The sequence below is a fragment of the Lissotriton vulgaris genome, chromosome 11 (genome assembly GCF_964263255.1).
Source record: "Lissotriton vulgaris chromosome 11, aLisVul1.2, whole genome shotgun sequence".
Taxonomy (NCBI): Eukaryota; Metazoa; Chordata; class Amphibia; order Caudata; family Salamandridae; genus Lissotriton; species Lissotriton vulgaris.
In genome coordinates this window covers 37242682-37263659 of record NC_141699.1, presented here as the reverse complement: position 1 = coordinate 37263659, position 20978 = coordinate 37242682, and the positions used below count along the sequence as shown (strand labels likewise).

Genomic DNA, 20978 nt, shown 5'->3' with positions numbered 1-20978 from the left:
TTCTAATCCCTGGTACGATGACACCCTTAAAGTCATGCGTAAGGACTGTAAAAGAGCCGAGCATCAATGGAGGAAAAACTTCGATAGTCAGGATAAGGCCAACTATCTATCCAAGCTTAAAATCTATCACAAGGCCATTAGCACTACCCGTGCAGCTTTCTATGCTGACAAAATCAGTTCCAACCCGAACTCCTCCAAAATTATCTTCAAACTTGTCAAAGAACTACAAAACTTCAGGTCACCCACTCCCAAAATAACATCCAATGATCATTGTGAGCAGTTGACCACATACTTTGTTGAGAAAGTTCAAAACATCTACGCAACTTTTCTGCAGAATTCTCCTTATTCTGGGGAAATCAAGGACCCTACCTCCACCATCATCCCACTTACCCAAATTCCTGCCATCACGGCCACTGACCTGATTAAACTTTGTAAGAAAGTGAAATCTGGCTCCCCGGCGGAACCTATGGGCCCCTCTCACTTTCTGGATTCGATAGATTTTTTCCTGCCCCCTATGATGGATATTCTCAATCTTTCCTTCACTTCTGCCTCTGTACCCATAGCTTGGAAGCAGGCTTGGGTATCACCAATAATTAAAAAACCCACCCTAGACCCTTCAAAGCCAGAAAGTTTCCGGCCAATATCCCTCCTCCCCTGGATATCTAAGATAGCAGAAGCCCACGTCAATGGCATTCTTTCTAAACATGTGGACCTCAATGGAATCCTGGACCCCTCTCAAAATGGCAGCACCGAATCTGCCCTACTGGCCACCACCGAACACCACCGGACGATTTTAGACTCCGGTCAAAGCGCTGCGCTGATTCTTTTAGATCTCAGCGCAGCCTTTGACACGGTATCTCATGACATTCTTCTGAAACGTCTGGAGATGGCCGGTGTGTCTGGCCTTGCCCTAGCCTGGTTCCACTCCTTTCTTAAGGACAGATCCTTCAGGGTTTCAGCCCCCCCATTTCTCTCAAAATCTCATCCAATAGCACAAGGAGTCCCCCAGGGCTCAGCGTTGAGCCCCTCCCTCTTTAACCTTTATGTCCAGCCGCTTGCGGCTGTGGCTAAAGAGTGGGGGCTCACGCTGGTATCGTACGCCGACGACACCCAGCTGGTCGTCACCCTCACTGAAAGCCCGTCCATTGCGGCATCCAAGTTCAGAGATGGCATGGCAGCAGTGGCACAATGGATGACGGATAACTATCTCCAACTTAATGCCGGTAAAACTGAGGTGCTCCTCCTTGGCAGAAACACCAGCCTATGGAACGAGCACTGGTGGCCGTCATCCCTTGGTACCACCCCACTCCCTAAAAACTGTGTAAAAAACCTGGGTGTTTGGATGGATGCTAACCTTAGCTTCCAGACACACACCAAAAAGGTGGCTGCAACCTGTATAGGTCTCCTAAGGAATCTTAGGCCTATACTCGGATTTCTTTGACTCTAAGGTTCGCCAGCTGATTGTCCAGGCAACCATCCTGTCACGCCTAGACTACGCGAACATCCTTTTACTAGGAGCAAACAAAGCAGAAACGGCTAGGTTCCAACGCATCCAGAATGCGGCGGCGAGAACACTGGTCGGTCTCCCACGCAGATGCTCAGCCAGAGCCACCATCTGCAAACTTCACTGGCTGCCTGTGGAACACAGAGTTAAATTTAAAGCGCTCATCACGATCTTTAAAATCGTCAAACAGGGAAACCCCCCTTTGCTGCGAAACCTGGCCTGCCCCTATGTTCCTGGCCGTGAACTACGCTCCTCTAGCCAACTTCTTTTGGAAGTACCCAGAATTAAGCTCTGTCGCACCGGAGGCCGATCCTTTAGGGTTCTCGGTCCCAAAATATGGAACGATCTTCCTCTCAGCATACGCTCCATAGAATCCCTCTCTGTCTTTCGCAAGACAATCAAGACCTTCCTTTTCCCTCCTCCCTAGCGCTTTTTTAACTTCCCTCCCCCTCCCCGTTCTGTAAGGAGTGTGTCTGTCTTTCAGCGCCGGGACGCCCCATTGCTGGGGTAGCTGTTGCGCTTCACCAAATCCAGAAATCCAGAAATCTAAATTGTAGTGAATGAGCGAAATCAGTGAGCCCAAACTCTTCTACCACGGAGATAGGCGGTCTTCCCATGAGAATTTTTTTTTAAAAATGAGGTAAAATACTGCATTTTAAAGCAACATTTTCACATAAATGTACTCAAAAGCCATAGGTTCTGATGTGGTCCTTATAAATATTCAAGTTCTTTCATTGTGTGTCAAGCCAATGAAACCAAACGCTCTCCAGAAGTTAACGCCATGTTTTTAAAATGTGCTGTGGGTGTCCCCAAATGCCAACATGACCCCCATTGTGGCAGGGCCAGCATTTTGCCATGGGTGCCCCGCCCCTTTATATGCCATGGTTTTCCCTTGCGCCTGAATTTTGCCATAAGTGCCACAAGTTACCTCTAGTATGCCGGAGGCAGGATATTGTCGTGGTTCCCCCGCCCCCCCTCATGTGCCAGAGTTATCCTCCTTCATGCCAGGAATTACCTCCAGTGTGCCAGTGCCAGGATTTTGCCACTGGTGCCCTTATGTAAAGAATTTCCTTGAGTTTTCCTGTGCCGGCATATTTCTATGATTGTACCATAAGCCAAGTATTACTTGTAAATATTACCTCTGGTAAGCCAGTGCCAAGTATTGCCACTAGCATGTTAGTGCCAGTATTTTGACATTAGGTGCCTGTTATGCTAAGCAAAGAATTCTCAGGGCCAAATGTAGAATGACTAGCATAACACCAAATTCTTACTCGTTGTTAGATTTGGGGGTCTCTAGTTGGCACTTGTGACAAACAGGGACCCTTGCCTCTAGTCAGGGTAAGGGGGTACACTCCTAAAATAACCCCTGCTCACCCCCTTGGTAGCTTGGCACGAGCAGACAGACTTATCTCAGAGGCAGTGTGTAAAGCATTTGTGACCACATACAGTAACCCAGTGACAACACTACAGATGGACACCACACAGTTGTGTATTAAAAATAAGTATTCTTTATATAGATTTAACACAAGACCATAAACGACAGAAATCCATAATACTATACTTAAAAATGGTAGTTTTAGCTTAGTTCTGTTTAGTTCTTAAGATGCGACACTTTGTGTCAATGTACCTTACGATGCATTGCGCTTCCACAACAAGCATTTGGAAATGCGGCAAAGATCCGGTGCAAAGAAATAAAGATGTGATGATTTTCCAGATGCAGCATGCTTCTCCGATGATACGAGAAGTCTCGATTCGATGCCTCAGCTGCTGCGGCGACACCCTCGTTCAGCGATGCGACAGCAACAGCTTCAGTTGCGACACCCTTCTCCGACGTTTGCGAGAAGCTTCTGCACGATGCGACAACTACAGCGGCGACATCATTGTTCAGAAATGCGACAGCAGCAGCTCCGACAGTGGCGTGCTTCTCCGGGGATGCGAGGCGCTTTCCTTGATGCGGTGCCATACGACAGCTCCAGCGGCGACATCCTTGTTCAGAGACACGACGGCAGCAGAACGCTTCTTCCTCGTTGAATTGCGCTTCCAGCTCCTTGCGACACGCAGTCCCTCAGAAGGCCCAAAACGGCAGCAGGCACTTCCAACGAACTCCGGGGAGCTGAGGGGGTGAAGTCTGTTGTCCCTGAGACTTCAGCAGGAGGCAAGCTCTTTTCCAAGCCCTTGGAGATCCTTCACAAGTTGAAAGTAAAGCACACAAAGTTCTCCTCTCTTTGGCAGTCAGGAACCCACTGCAGGCCAATTCCCTAAGCTGCACTTTAGCTTAGGAATAGTCTCTCCTCAGTTTCTTCAGGTTCCTCTCCTCAGCAGAGGTTTCTTCTTGTGTTCCAAAAGTGATCTAATTTCTTGGGATCAGGGTCCCAATATTTATACCCCAAAATCCTTTCTCCTCTAAGGGCAGAGTGGTAGTTGCCCAGTCCAAACCACTTCTGGAGCACTCTGTTAACATGACTCCTTTCCTTTCACGGTGCAGGGCCGAAACATCAGATGCCCCACAGGAGGCAGAGCCAGCTTTGTGGAGGAAAGGCACTCTGTTGACATGATTCCTTCCCTTCTTTCACAGTACAGGGCAGAGACATCAAAATGTTTAACATACAGGGAAACAGTGGATAAATGGCGCAACCTAGCACATGTTAATACATTTATACGGTTGTGTCAAGGTGCGAGAAGTCGACGACGTTTCGATCCCTCTACAAAAAATGCTGGGATCATTTTCAGGACAAAAGAATGGATACATGTGGCAATTGCCTACTGGTGAAAAAAAGAAGAAAGAGAAAGGGGGAAGAAAGAATGAAAGAATGGAAGGAAACAAAAAGGGGTGCAGGAGGCGTAAAGCAATTAGCGAGGGGATGTAAAATCTGTACAACACTTCTACTCATGGATAAAGGTGGGTGATGCATGCCAACATGCCTGCGGGAGTGGTGATAACATACTATGGGCCTAAGCTGTGGAGCATTCATATTTAGCCTATTGTGGATCAGAAGGGGTGACTGTGATCAAGGTGATTGTGGGCAGCGGGGAGTGTCTAGGTAACTATAATAGTGAAAATGAGTGAAAATGAGTAACCTGGGTACCTGGAATTCAATCGTTGTAGTGACAGGGTTGAAGTGACATGATTCTGGCATCAAAATCTGTGGAGGATGGTCACTGGGATGCAATGCATGAGGCCATCGAGAGGCATAGAGTCCTAAAATCACAAGGCGTATGGGATGGTTATGCTAGGAAGGAATACTTCCTTGCTCAAATTGAATAGGTGATTAGCTTGCATACCACAGGGTATGGAGATGCAGAGTGCATGTTGTAGGATCCAGAGGCATCCAGGATGGGTGTCACTATGGAAAATAGCAATGGAATTATTTAGATTAGGTAATGTTTAGAGAGGCAAGATGGCGCCCATGTGAGTGGACGTGTAAGCTGACCGCTCCCAGCTCTGCCCACAAGCTGCAACGGTCGGAGAAAACGGACGCAACAAAAAAAAAATGGCGGCTGGTAGAGCTTACCGGTATTTCTTTTTTGCTCGATGCAGTGAATGTGAACTGACCTGTACCTACTGTTGGCGTCCTCTTTGTTGTGCCGGCAGATGGCAGAACGGCGTTTCAAGCGGTGCCAGCATGGAGCGGATCGTCTTACACGCAGTGAAGAGGAGGTAGGCTCTCCCTCTCTAGAACTCATTGCTCTGATCGGCTACGCCGGGACACCAAAGGTGGCCACCTACGAGGGCAGCCACCCTTAGTGCCATAGGATGGCACAGACCCTGAGCGGTCTAGTGGTTGGGGGGGACCAGTGGTCCCCCCGTGATGTCACTTCCTGTTCTTGGGGGAGGGGATGAAGGGCTATATAGCCCAGGGGGCGAGGGTCAAGCGCCCTCTTTGAATTTGAATTTTTAGGAATTTATAGAGCGCACGTACAATATGCAGTTTCTTGGCACTGGGGTTTTTTTCTGGGCATAGAGGACACAGCGGGCTAGGGGCTAAAAGGCTTGCTGAAACAGAAAAGTTGTAAGGGCCTTACGAAATTCCATATAGGAGGAGGAAAGTCTAACAGGGGACGGGAGTGTATTCCAAAAGGTGGGAGCAAGGACCGAGAATTTCTGGCCTCCCGATCTTTGTTTCTTAAAGCGGGGAATGACTAAAAGAGATTTGGTGGATGAGCGCAGATCTCTAGGAGGGCAGTAGTTGGTGATGGCAGAGTTGATAAATGCAGGGGCCGTGCCCGCCCGGGCCTGCAAGGTAAGGCATCCAAGTTTAAAAAGGGCCCGTTGTTTGATAGGGAGCAATGTAGAGCAATAAGCAGGGGAGAGGAGTGGTGGGATTTGGATAGGCCATAGACCGGGCAAGCTGCCTGGTTCTGTACCAGTTGAAGGCGTTGAAGTGCATAGGCGGGGACACCATTGTAAATAATATTTCCATAGTCAATCTTAGATAGAACCATGGCCATTAAGATAAGTTTAAGTGCAGGGGGGAGAAAAAAAACGGGATATTTTCCTGATGGTACGCAGGGTAAAGAAACAGGAGGAAACAACAGAACTAATATGGGAGTGAAGTTTCAGATGATGATTGATGGTGATACCAAGGGTCTTAGCTGAATGTGAAGGAGTGGGGGGTAAGCCTAGAGAAGGGGGCCAAAACGAGGGGGACCAAGGGTTACCACTGCCACCAGTCAGGACCAGCTCTGTTTTATTCGGGTTGAGTTTAAGGTGGTTCGCATTCATCCAATCCCGGATAAACAGCATGACGGACTGGAAGCTAGTGATACCTGATGTGGGGGAGGAGAAATTAAAAATGAGTTGGAGGTCATCAGCGTAATTGTACACCGTGACCTCCATTTGTTGCAATGCAAAAATGAGAGGGAAAATGTAAAGGTTAAACAAAAGAGGGGAAAGAGAGGAACCCTGAGGGACACCGCATTGCACCCTGCGGGGCGGGGCAGAGAATTCGGCCAGGTGGATTGCTTGCGTGCGGTCAGACAGGAAGGAGCAGAGCCAGGCCAATATCTGTCCCCCTATGCCCGCCGCCTTGACACGGGACAGAAGAATGGAATGGTCCACCGTGTCAAAAGCGGCGGACAGATCCAGGAGGACGAGGGCCTGGGGAGTGTTGGTATCGAGCCCCTCCCTGAGTTGGTCCATGACCGAGATAACCACCCTCTCGGTGGAATGGCGAGGACGAAAGCCCGCCTGGCAGGGTGCAAGGTAGTTACTATCCTCTATAAAAGAGCTAAGCACCTGGGTGACATGGGACTCAGCAACCTTTCCCAAATACGGGAGAAGGGATATAGGGCGATAGTTTGCCGGGGAGGCAGGATCCGCCCTGGGCTTTTTTAGTATAGGGATAATTATGGCGGTCTTGAAGGGGGTTCCTGATGCAGCGGCGAGTTGACCCTCGCCCCCACCCCCAGGCTGACCCTGCATCGCGGGACTAGTGACTACCCGGCGTTTTCCCTCCCATCCGCTTACCCTGCTCTTGGGCAGATCGGGGGGGGGTGTCTGTTACTACTAATGACTTGTCTTTGTGTTGCAGGCGTAGTTACAGGGAGATCCGATACAGGAAGGTACAGAAGGGTACCCTCTACAGGAGCACCGGAAGGGTGTGTGAGCGAATTATCCCCCAGGGAGATCCACGGTGGATCCTGGAGGACCAACGGCGCCCCGTTAGTCCTTCGAGCAGTTGTGTACCTGACCAACCGGGGGTTGCCAACGCTCCGCCCCCGAGGCGGAGGGGCGTGAGTAATGGGCGAACGAGAGGTTCGCCGGGGGAGGGGTTAGACCTTCCCCCCAAAACTGACTACGCCCCTACGGTTAACACCGCGGGGGTTATGGCTCATCAGGTGGGCGGGTCGCGAGAGGCGGCCTCCTCTGGATCGCCCTTAAGATAACCCAACATGTTGGCATAATGTTTGTGCTAATAAAACTGCAACAACTTTCTCCATCAACTTGTGTTGTGTCGGTTATTGGTGGAGGGGTGTGTTGTATGAAGAAAGGTCTGGGTTTGGGCCGATATTGGCACTATGAGTGCTCACACGGGGAAGATTTACGGGAGGTACGGTGTTGGCAGCGCTGGAGACATGCCGCCGAAAGGAGCAAGGGGAAAACCCGGAGTCCCCGAGGAGCAAGGTGAAAACGGCGGGGCTGAGGTGAACAAGACAATTCTGACTAGCCCGCTCAAAAACACCAAAAATGCCAAAAAAATGTGTGGAAAATATTAAAGTAAAAGCGGGTGGTGCTGAAAAAAAAAGATACCTGCAATATTTTCCTCTACAAAGGACAAATCCAAGGGAGGAAAAGCCCAGTCTACTGCTGAAAATGAAGTACCAATATCAGCCGTAGGAGAACCACATATGGTGGCGTCAGCAGTAAGTGCTGATGCGTTACCGAGTAACACCGAAGCAAAAGGGCAGGTCTGTCCCACTCCATCAATGGTAGTTGATATGAATCTTTCCTCCCCCACGATCAATGATGCAGATATATGCAAAGTATGCACCACGGTAGTAACGTTGGTAGTAACCCGGGTCACAAACTCAACCCTGATATATCTCTGGGCGGAGATCAAGCTCAAGGACAATTACAGGATGCTGAATCAGGAGACTTTTATTCTATGTCTGATCAGTCGCTATCTTCATCTTGCGAAGACTGGTAGTCTAGTTCCTATTTTCCCAATAGGCTCTGCGCATTGGAATAACATAAACAATAGTTTAGACGTAGGACTGAGGTCGACTAGGTCTCTATTGAATATGTTAGACTTAATTTAGGTTTGCCAGCTAGCTCAGAGGTAACTAGAAACTTTCTCGAATGAAAAAGGAGGAGTGAACTTCCCTGATTAGACAAGAAGGGATTCAGCTTCTGACAACCACATAAACATGACAACTTTGCTCCCCCAGAATAAGGAGTATATCTTCAGAGTCGTGTGAAAACAATAGATAGCTATTTCACTCAAACAGTTGTGCATACTTAGTTTCACCAGAGTGCAGAGAAATAGAGAGATGGGCGTTTTCAATAAAAAGGTGTTATTTATTGAACAGTCTTCTTTCTCATGCAAAAGAAATGAATTGCTATGATTGTGTACAGTAAAAGGAGTATCACGAAATAATACTGTAAAAGCATTGATATGGTTTCTCAGCCGTATGATACTTAAAAGGTATAAAATATATACAGTTACATACAAAGATAAAAGCTTGACTAAACATACTCAACTGGTGCTTCTAAATAAGCCTACCCCAGTGCACCTAACCTATGCCTAGTACGTGGGAAGGAGTAGATGGGCTGCAGTTTAAGTTAAGTTAGTTTTTGCCCAAGTATCGGACCCAGGAGTTCTCTAAGGATCTAATCAGCTCAATACCTTGGTTTTTAGAATGGAGGAGGTCTTGTATCTCGCTCTCAGGACTCGATCTCCCAGTAACCAGCGAGGGTGACTGGAAACACCGGAGCTGGATTTTCTCGGCAGGAGAAAAAGACAGCGTCTTTCTCAGTGCGTCAAATGGGAGGGACGGCTTCCTTCGGCACTCGCATCAGCTGGGCTTCGGATAAGTAGATAGCCGCTCTGCTCCACACCACCGTGTGTTGCTTAAGTCACACGCTGGTATATTTATACCTGGAAGGTGCCGTGTTTGACGTAAGGTTGGACATAAGACATCAATTAAAGATGTCACTAAGAACTGACCGTTCTTTCAGTGCTTGCAGGAGTTCTAAGACAAATCAAAACAAAAGCACAGGGAATTCCCAGGTTGATGGAGGTTTGGTATGTTGTAGGAACTCGTTGTGCTTTCTGGGAGTCTAAGGCAGTAGCCTTGCCACATTTGGTTTGCATTGACTATTACTAAATATGAAATATGTATTTAGGGTCCTAGATAAAACACAACAGACTTAGCCTTATGGTATGCCAAACAAATGAATATGACTGGTGGTAGCGATCATAGCAGTGTGTGCCTGGACGATTCGGTCGACATCCCTGAAGGTAGTCCCCACACAGTGCGTAAAAAAACGGAAATGATAACAGATAACGAGGGTGAGCATGGCATTCAGTATCAAACTCAGTACGAATCTCCAGAGCACTTGGAAGAGGAAATATCCATATTGTTGATTTATGAGTCAATAATGTCCTTACGTGAGGAAACAAGAGTGGAGAGCCAAAGAGTCCAGAATCTATGCCAAAAATTGCAGAATTCTGTTCGCAGGCTGGCTAAATCACAAGCTGATTTTACGTCTAGATTCAACGAAGTAGAATCGCGGATATCGAACTTAGAGGACAAAGCTGTGCAGCAGAAGGTTGTGACAGAATCATTGCATGCAATAAATGAGGATACGCAGTGAAAGTTGGCTGACTTCGAAAATCGAGCACGTAGAAATAACTTGCGAGTTTTACAAATATCGAAATGAAAAGAGGGGCAAGATGCTCGCAAGTTTATTGTGGACTTATTTAAAAATGTATTTTCAGAGTTAAGTAAATGGGACTGGGACAGACAGATCGAGAGAGCGCACCAATTTCCTTTCAATATTCAAGTGCGTGCTGGTCAAGCTGATGGACAAACTGTTGCTAGACCTAGAGCACTGCTAATCTCTTTTAATAGCTTTCTGGCTCGGGAGGATGTCTTTAAGCTCACCCGCCCTGACAAGAGGAGAATAGGACCTGGTTTTGAGTTTTTTGTAAGACCTGATTTTTGTAGATACACCATGGGAAACCGCTGGCAGATTCGCAGCTAATCACACCATTTAAGGCCAAAGGGGCGCAGGCCTTTTTTATGAACCCAGCAAAATTGAAGATTATTTTCCATGAGCGCACACACTTTTTTACCACCGAGGGACTAGCTAAAGAGTTTCTGAATAGCATTTAAAGATATAGTGCTAAATTGGTGGAATAACTGGTGTATATATTCAGATTCTATGTGTTGCTAACTTTTCATTTCTTTCTTATAGTCCTTTAATTCTTGAGATTAGGATTAACTGATGATGACTATTTTCAATTTTTCTTGACTTTTCTGAAAAATTGTGTGAGAGACTCTGGGTTGGAGATGTTTTTTTTCTTTGTTCCGAATGGAGCAATATGTGGGCAAGGGAAGGGAATCACGGCAGCTGTCATGTGCAGGACCATAAATCCTAAAGCCTTGTTAAAGGGAGGGAAGGTGGTGGGGGTGGGGGATTGTGGTGGTGGGGTGGTGAAAGGGCAGAAGGGTCATGGTGTTGCGGTAAAAAGGGTAAAAATTCACAGTTTCAGCGAAGGAGAAACAACAACAAAAGAAATTGTATTAGGAGAGTGGTGTGCATTCTGTTATATAAACAAGGGTATTGTGTCCAACCGTGAACTTAGCTTGGATGCTTGATGGCTTCTAGAGAAATTAAAATATGCTGTTTAAATGTTTCCGGCCTGAACAACATTAATAAAAGAAGGCAGATTGCCGCTGAACTACGCAATATTCACCCGGATCTCGTATGTCTCCAAGAGACGCATTTACCATGGAGTAAACGTCACCTGTTATCTAATCTGGGATTGTCTGTCGCTGTTTCTTTGCAGCAATCAGTAATGATCCGTGGGGTTGCGATCTTAGCTAAACCTAATGTCTACATGGTTCAGCGAAAATTGGCAGACAATTTTGGTCTCTGGACCATAATTTAATTTGCAGGGCGACTCAGAAATTGTACTCTATGTAACATCTATGGGTCCAACTTAGACGAGGCAACAATTCTTGAAAAATTGAGTATAGAGCTTGCAACATGGCCAACCCCGCTAGTTATCTGCGGAGATATGAATATAATCTAACTAATCAGGACATTGCGGGGGGCGAAAACTAATAGAGGACGAAAACCTCGGGTTTTTAAGGCTTTGTACAATCTATTAAAAGACCATGGTTGATAGATACATGGAGTAAACTATCCCCAGCGGACCCAGGATACACTTTTTATTCTTTTCCCCCAAAACAAATAGTGCGACTAGATTATTTTTTTTTAAGTACTGCCTCCTTGGCGGGGGCGGTAATGCAGATCTGTCCTAGAATTTAATCGGATCACGCCCCTATTGTATTATCAATGTCAGGTTGGGGAGAGGCTGTGAGACTTAAAAACTTTTCCTTTGACCGGAAGCTGTGTGTTAATGACAATTTTATAGATCATATTTCTAGGTGGTTAAAGGTATTTTTCAACAATAACAGGGACTCGTGCAGCATCAATATAGTATGGGAAACGTTCAAGGCTTGTTTTAGGGGGGAAGTGCTGAGTTTTGGGCTGTCTCATCAAAAAAAACTCAAGGCGGAGATAGAGAGCTTTTATTCTGATCTGAAAAGGGCAGAGGAAAAACTGATTCAGGGCATAGCACATCAGGGCAGCATCTTAGATTTAGAAGACGATGTGGACAAAAAAAGGGCTAAAATAAAGGGTGTTTGGGACAAAGTGAACGCAAGAAAATACTTGACTCATAAGAAACTGTATCACGAATATGGGGAGGCAGTTGGGAGATGCCTTGCCCTCAAACTGCGTATGAACGAATCTAGTCGCAATATTGCAGCATTAAAGGATAGTGTAGGGATATTAAGGTCTGACCCAGAAGGGATCTTAGCTATTTTTCATCAGTTTTACACTAATCTTTATACACACCAGCAAGGGGGGGTAGCAGTAGCAAAATGTATGCAGATCGGAGATTTTCCTAAACTGGACTCAGCGGCGGCAGCTTTGCTGGATGCCCCAATTACCATGGATGAAGTAGAAATTGCTGTTAAGACTCTAGCAATGGGGAAAGCTGCTGGCCCCAACAATATTCTGAGGGGGGAATTGCAAGCTTTTTTTGACCATTTGAAGGAAATGATGCTGGCAACGTTTAGGGCTGCTCAAATGGGGTTGGCTCCTAAGTCTTGGGATGAAGCTACAATTGTTGTTTTTGGCAAGAAGGGCAAAGATCCAGAGTTACCTGTTTCATATTGCCCTATATCACTCTTGAATTGTGATGGCAAAATATACTCCAACATTTTAGCAAACCATCTCTCTAAAGTAATAGCCCGCTAGTATCCCATAACCAGCACAGATTTATACCCGGGCGGGGCACAGTGTCACATTTCAACAAAGTGATCACCTTGTTCGATATTGCTCACGTTGAGAAGCGACAGTTAGGGTTAATTTTATCAGGTGCAGAAAAGCGTTTGATCGTGTGGAGTGGGATTATTTATGGAGGTTAATGGAAATTGTTGGTTGTCGGAAAAGTTTTATGACCGCTCTGCAGGTTCTGTATGCTTCCCCAATAGCTAGAATAGCTGTAATGGGATCTACTTCAGAGGTAGTAAAAATTACCAGAGGTACGAGACAGGGATGTCCCTGCCCCCCTTTACTTTTTGCTTTATATAATAATCATTTTGTGGAAATGCTTTCTAGGAGCCAGTTGATTAAGCCTTTTTTTGTACGCGATATCTCCCATATAGTATTTGCATATGCAGATGTCATCGCAATGACATCCGAGGACCCGGCTACCGCATTGTTAGAGATCGAACATTTAGCATTGGAATTTGGCCAGGTGTCGGGCTATAAGTTGAACGTCACCAAAACTCAACTCGTTTGTACAGATAATGTTGTATTACACGATTCCAGAGTTGTTCCTGAAGCTACATACCCCGGTGTAAAAATCAGGACATCGATGACAGCATTAGTAGATGCAAATTGGGGGGCATTACTTCGAAATATTGCAGACTCTCTGGAGAGATGGGGTAGGTTACATTTTACTTTAATTGGTCTGTCGTAATTGGCCCGTCCGTGTTAGCGATTAGCTGAACCTACACGTTGTCCTCCTTAACTTGGCTGTATATTATAAACGCCATTTTGAATACTGTGGCGGCCATCTTAGATCATGAGCGGCCTCGTGGCCGACGTGCCCTTTAGTCCTTTGTCCGTTCCACTGACCACTCACATCTGCCCAGCAACAGGCTATTTTTAGTACTGGTCAAGCCACACATGCGCAGTTCTCACTGACCCGTATACCTTCAGGAATGTGCCGCTAACTGACCAGCGGGTTTGAAACCCTCCAATGAGCTGGCAGTATTCCAAAACATGACCATGTATGTCTCTAAAACTGTGTCTTAACTTGTGCCACCTATCTTTTATTGCCCCAAAACTGTATATAAACGGGGTCACACCGGTGTTCGGTGTGATACCTCTTGCAATACCGAAGGGTGCTGTTTGAGTGTACCACCACCCCATGGGGTCTTAATAAACTTGTTCTTTGCCTTTTACAGCTTCCGTGCCAACAGTTCTTTTGTGTATGTGGGTAATCTCTGGAGCGTGTAGGCCTTGGGAACCCCGAATACTTCAATTGGCGACCACGAAGGGACTCATCGGCGACTCGGATGCCCGAAGGAGAGGTCGTGATGAAGGCTTGGAAACTCGCCATGGACGCGCACTGCCACGAGTGACCCGAGTCTTGGCTGCCAAGGTGTCTTTTCCTTTCCTTCCGATCTGACCTTCCAGGTGGCGCCGGTCTCCGACTGAGTTTTCGAGTGTCCGCTTCACTGAGAAAGTGCCGTTTGGCTGATTTGGCTTACAAGACCTTGGCAGTTGGAATCTGGACTTTTGAGAATTGGTAAGCTTTGTGTTCGGTAAGGTAGTCTTCGGACGCTTACTGAAGTCCTGAGATTTGTGTTCGGTAAGGTAGTCTTCGGACGCTTACTGAAGTCCTGAGATTTGTGACCGGTGAGGTAGTCTTCGGACGCTCGCCGAATTTTGTGAACTTTGATCTGAGTTAGCTAACATTTTGAATTTGTGACCTTTGAACTTATATGTGTAGTGCACTTCACATAGGCAGGCATGTAGAGATGTTTCTCTAACCTTGTTTTTTTCCTTTGAGCGGCACAATCGTGTGAAGAACTGTAAGTGCCATTTGGTCTGGTGTCACGCTTTCGTGATACTTTTTGAACATGCCTGTTTTCAGTAAACTCCGGGGAATGTGTTGCTTAGGAGATGATGCATCAATTAGGTTAGCGGAATCACAGCCGGCTCCCCCAGAGGGAACACCAAATAGGGACATGTATATCAAGCACGGCCTTCCACCTATTATGTACAGTAAATTATGGCATAAGTACACTAAGACCGATCCCGAATTGCAATGGCCCCTACACGGGTCATACGATTTGAGTAAAATCCAATTTGTCGAGCAATGTATGTTTCAACGTAGGTCTAGACAAAATATGTTTGATTGTGTACGAATGTGGGAGAAAGCGGCGCGTGAACGAATGAAGCGTGAGGTTGCCTTGGCGGACAAAGAGCAGCGTAAGGCTGCTCGGGATAAGGCTTTACAGCTTGAGGAGAAGGAGGCTCAGGAGAAGAAAGAGAGGGAGGAACGGGAACGTAAATTGCAAACGACTGGTCAGTTTCCTATTCGCCGACCGCTTTATCCTGTCCTTAATAATGAAATTGATGATTTTTCTTTGTTAGATCGGTCACCGCCTCCGTACGTTTCACCGACGGCTCCGGCTGCGGATTCCGAGGATGATGGGCAGATTCAAGTGAGCCAGAAGGGGGTATCGGCTCTCAGGTTTACTGCGGAGAGGTCCGCTCATTTACGCAGTTGGGCTCGTAAAGTGAATAAGCATTGTGTTACTCAGGAACAGTTGGTAGCGGAGAAACAGGGGTGGTCGGATCTTGAATTAATGTATTTCTTGTCCACTTTAGCGGATGAAGTTGTAAATGCATATCGTGAAGTTTCTGAAACGTTAGAACCTAAAGCTTTGTCGGTATATCGTGAGAATTTAGCTAAAGGTGATTTTGATCTTACAGATGTGGACGACCTGTTCAAGCAGTTGATCGCGCTGCGAGATGAGACAATTTCTTTACGACAGGAACTGAAACGGAGGAAAAAGGAGTCCGAGCCGGGAAACGACGGGGCGGTTAAGGAGTGTTCTCTTCGTGGTTCAGATAAGAGCTCTGCGTTGCATGTTATGCCTATGCGTGAAGCCGCGCCTTTGTATGTTCCACCAAAAGGGGAAGGTACGGATGATGATAAATTGTCAAAGGATGCGAAGGGATATTTTGTGTATAATTGGGTGTATACACCATGGAATAGAGCAGATGTCATGGCACTTAAAAATTCTTTACCTGATCTTCGAAAGAACCCAGCGGCATTCTATGAGGGGGTAGAGGGGGCTATATCGTCTTGTGTGATGACTCTTGTAGATATAGATTTGTTTTTTGGGCTAATATTACCACCTGATATGTGGAGGCAAATTCGTAAAACTAATGATGAAACGATTTTGGGGGGGACCTGGAAAGAGATAAATGCTGCAGATTTAGATAGAGAACCAGCATGTAAGCCTTGCCAGCTAATTCTAGATCTTCCGGCAGCTATTTTGCATAAATTGAAAACGTTTGTTCCTGCCAAAAAGATAGATTGGACCATGTTAACGTCGTGCAAGCAGAAACCAGATGAAACAGTCTCAGATTTCTTTACACGCTTTGAGGAGGCATTTCATGATTACAGTGGTCAATCTTTAACTGACGATACGGGTCGGCATTTGTTTGTAGATAAGTATGTGGCTAATCTCCTACCAGAGATTGCAAAGCGATTGAAGTCGAGTGAGAGTTCCTGGGCCACGGCGACCCCTGCGTCCTTGTTAACTATGGCTCAGTATTATGAGCGGCAGGAAGTGGAGGCTAAAGAAAATGTAGAGAAAAAGACGAAGGAATTGAAAACGAAGGTGATGTTGGCACAGGTTCGGGGAACACAGAGTAGAGGGAATGATAGAGGTAGACGAGGTGGAGGAAATGCGTCGTATGGTCGTACGGACATTGCGGAGGATCAGTGTGCTTATTGTAAGGAGTTTGGGCATTGGGCCGATGATTGTCCGGTACTTCGTGAACAGCGTAGTCAGCGTGGTCGAGGCAGTGGAAGGTCAAGAGGAGGTTATACTGGAGCGAGAGGTGGCGGAGGTGATCGTAGACAGGTTGAGGAGAGGGGCCGTGGCCAGGACGAACGAAATACGTTTGATAGACGGAATCAATATCAGATTTTGGAAGGAGAGAATGTGGAACATCAGGATTATGTGCATGCATAGGATTGCGTAGGATGGGGTAAGGAATCAGTTGAAGTGCCAGTAGATCAGCAAGGTCCATATGTAACAGCGGGTATTTTGGGTTCTACTGATCAGTTTCTAGTCGACACAGGAGCTACTCGTAGCGCTCTGTCGAAAAACTTGGTTCCGAGGGCTCCCCTGTCTGGCGAAATGATTACGTGTGTAGGGTTTGATGGCACACCCTCCCCCAGCCCATTGTCCAAGCCCCTTGCACTATGCATTGACAAGTACTTTAGTTTTGGCCAATTTTTGTTATCGCCCCATACCCCAGATAATATCTTGGGCATTGATTTGCTTAAATATTTTCGAGCAACAATACGCTGCGCTCCAGAAGGAGTGCGGGTTATTCTGAATGACAACTACCCTGATCCTGATGATTGCCCTGAACATGACAGATTTTGTGTCATTTTAGATATTCCCGCTTTGGCCTCTCTGCCGCACACGTTGTGGGCGACATCAGATACGGATGTGGGAGAGATGCGTATTCCACCAATACATATCACTGTTAAGGAGGGGGCCCCTCTACCACGAGTGCCACAGTATAAGATCTCGAAGGAAGGCGAAATTGCACTAACACATATTGTTCAGGATTTGATTTCTGCAGGAGTAGTAGAGGAGGTCCCTTATAATGTCTGTAACAGCCCTATTCTACCAATTCTTAAGAGAGACTCAGATGGCAAGATCTATCGATTTATTATTGATTTGCGTGAAATAAATAAAATTGTCATTCCCCAATACCCAGTGGTGTCTGATATCACGACTTTGCTTACTTTGGTTCCACCGACAGCCACCACTTTTAGCGTTATCGATCTAAAGAATGCGTTCTTTTCTATCCCTGTTCACCCAGATAGCAGATATCTGTTTGGTTTTACGCTCAATAATAAATCATATAGATTTTGTCGTGTTCCCCAAGGCTATACTGAGAGCCCTAGCATCTACAGCCAGGCTTTGAAACGACAACTAGATTCCTTCGAATTGCAGTCTGGCGTTGCGCTCATCCAGTACGTGGATGACCTTTTGCTTGCTGCTGACTCCTATACACAATGTGAACAGAGCACGCTTGTGTTACTGTCCTTTTTGGCACAAAACAATCACAAGGTCTCCAAGAAAAAGCTTCAATACTGTAGACCCCAGGTGACCTACCTCGGTCATCTGTTGTCTAAGGAGGGGAGGGCATTAACATCTGATCGAATTCAGGCGATTTTAGATACACCAGTCCCCCGCACGCAGAGAGATGTGCGTGCCTTTATAGGGTTGACATCTTTTTGTAGACAATGGATCATGGGTTTCTCACATATCATAAAACCTCTGCTAGCATTATTGTCCAAAACTACACCGATGCCTCTTGAGTGGACAGACGAATGTCAGAAAGCCTTTGAACAGTTGAGACAGGCCCTTTGTTCTGCACCCGTGTTAGGAACACCAGATTACACGAAACTTTTCACATTGTACGTGCACGAGAATGATGGGTGCGCGTTGTCAGTGTTAGTGCAGTTACACGGGGATAAGCAGAGACCATGTGCATACTTCTCTGCCATTTTGGATCCTGTAGCACGAGGGCTGCCTGGGTGTTTTCGAGCAGTAGCGGCAACAGCAGTAGCCATACGACAGAGTGAGGGCATAGTGTTATCACACAAATTGCTGGTGTTGGTTCCTCACGCAGTAGACGCCCTGTTAAACCAAACAAAGACTCAATACCTCACGAGTGCACGACTTACAGGATATGAGCTGACACTTTTAGCGCCACACATAACATTGAAGAGATGCGCTACTTTGAACCCCGCGACTTTATTGCCCTATCCGGCCGAGGAGGGTCAGGAAGAAAAACATCATGATTGTGTTTTCCTGACTGAGGAACAGACAAAGGGTCGTGTTGACTTACAGGATGTGCCACTTCCAGATGTGGATGGGGAACTGTGGGTTGATGGATCGTGTTTGAGGCTGCCAGATGGCACGACTTCCGCAGCATATGCGATCACGACTCTTAAGACGGTGGTAGAAACAGCTAGAATACCACAAAAATCGGCTCAGGCAGCAGAGCTGATAGCTTTAACAAGAGCCTGCGAATTGAGTGCTGGCCTATGTGTGAACATATACACAGACAGCCGGTACGCCTTTGGAGTGGCCCATGACTTCGGGCTTCTTTGGAGGGAACGTGGGTTTCTGACATCACACGGGGAGCATATTATGTACGGAGAGTTAGTGCGTGATCTTCTAAATGCGTTGCTTGGCCCTAAAAAAGTAGCGATAGTGAAGTGCAGTGCCCATAAGAAAGTTACGGATAAGGTGGGCCAAGGAAATGCCTTTGCAGACAGCATAGCAAGGCAAACGGCTATGTCCCGAACTAGCTCCCCCATGTATGTAGTACAATCACAGGCTGAACGATGGAGTGATGCTAGAGCAGAGATACGGGATATACAAAATTCAGCTACAGAATCTGAGCTTGCGGCTTGGGCAGCAGATGGGGTACTAGATGACGAGGGGTGTTGGAGAAGCAAAGACATGGAGAAGTGGAAATTGCCTGCGGCTTACTTACAAGCGATGGTCCAGATGACACATGGACTGGCTCATGTCGGAGCTCTTGCAATCACTCGGCTTTTAGCACGAGTTTGGGAACATTCCGAGATTGCGAATACTGCGAAGAGAGTAGTGCAGACCTGCCTGGTATGTTTGCAACACAATCCTGGAAAGGGGGCCTATACTCCGAAAGGAGGGTTCGTTCCACCTTCTGCACCGTTTGAAGTCCTTCAAATGGATTACATCCAACTCGAGCGCTGCAATAACCTGAAGTACGTCTTAGTGGTGGTGTGTGCTTTTAGCAAATGGGTTGAGGCCTACCCCACGAAAGACAATACGGCTTTGACAACAGCTAAAGTGTTGCTTAAGGAATTCTTTCCTCGCTTTGGAGTTTGTAAATTTTTGTGGAGCGATAATGGGCCCCATTTTGTCGGAAAGATTGTGGAATATGTACTGAAGGGGTTAGGGATTCAGCAAAAGTTCCACGCTGTATTCCACCCTCAGTCGGCAGGTTTGGTCGAGCGGTACAATGCCACGTTGAAGCTTAAGTTGGCCAAAATTGTGGCGTCTACATCATTGAAGTGGCCAGATGCGTTGCCGCTAGCACTACTGTCTCTTAGATCAGTACCCCATTCACGGACAGGCCTTACACCTTATGAGGTGGTGTTTGGTCGCCCCATGAATATCTGGGGAGTGCCCAAGCCGCGATTAATACATGATGTGCCTTGTGTTATGATGAATGATTATTTGGCACGATTAACAAATGATTTGCTCTCCATTCATCAACAGGTTCGAGAAGCGCTCCCTGATAACTCTACTGGAGAGGGCCACGATCTTCGTCCTGGGGATCATGTGATGATCCGTTCGTTTGAAAGAGCAAGCAGTCTGGAGCCCAGGTGGAAGGGCCCCGAGCAGGTCCTTCTGGCGACCCGCACCGCCGTACGAGTGACCAACAGGAAGCGGTGGGTGCATTCGACACATTGTCGCCGAGTCTCTCCGGATCTGGTGACTCCTGCTGTGCTGACTGATTATAAAGAGATCTTGGAGAAAGAAAAGAGCCCAGCTGTGACGTTGGCCGAAGTAGAGGGAGCCTTCCCGGACCAATCTGCTGCTGGAAGAGAGCGCTACAATCTACGACCGCGATAAAGAAGATTTTTGTTCCTTTTTTAGACTGGTTGGTAACCGCTCCAGGTTTGTGAAACGGAAACCGGGAATTCCAAGGGGGGGGGATCAGTTCTGCCAGAGTAGCGACACCCGTCTTGGCCCGGAGAAGAAAACAACGGCTACCTCGGAGTTCAGCACCACATTTTTCTTTTTTTAGGTATACACGTACGTGTATCAGAGACTATTTGTGAGAAACTGTGAACAATTTTGTGTTATTTGAGACTTTGCACAAAACTTTCTTGAACTATGGCATCGACGGCATCGCGAGATAAGAAAATACTGGGTGCCTTTCTTTTTGTTTTTACGATTGTGGTGATAGCTGTTATAGCCTGGGTAGTCGAACTTGTGGTGCCTGTACGTGAACATTTGCTGCCGACTACCCCGGCACCGTCTGAACATTTTCATTTTACACTGCCATTTCATGAAGAGCGCCACCGTCAAACGTACTTAAATAACAGCTTCATTCAGATTCTTCACCACACACATAATATGACCAATACCTCTAATTGCTGGGTGTGTGGAATGTTGCCTGGGCACCAGAAGAGAGGGGGCACCCCACTTATCCCACTCCCGTTTTCGCATAATGGGTCTTGCAACGCCTGGTACACCCTCCTCTTTACCTTGAGATGGCCAACCAAAGGGGGGGTGCTTTTCCGCCTCAATAAAGAATGTCCCCATGACAAGGATGGGTTTCCACGGGCTGAGGGTACACGTTTTGAATGGGAAGAGTATAAGCCCGACAATGTGTCTG

The 20978-nt window shown here is 46.8% G+C and overlaps 1 protein-coding gene across 1 annotated transcript in view; it reads left to right on the top strand.

Annotated features, from left to right (window-relative positions):
- The window catches only part of LOC147678918 (uncharacterized), a 474950-nt gene that overhangs the window by 418431 nt on the left and 35541 nt on the right, over positions 1-20978 (top strand). Inside the window, exon 4 of the mRNA XM_086944690.1 lies at positions 11624-12334. Within this exon, the coding sequence (XP_086800816.1) occupies positions 11624-12334 (711 nt within the window). The remainder of the gene's footprint in view (positions 1-11623; positions 12335-20978) is intronic.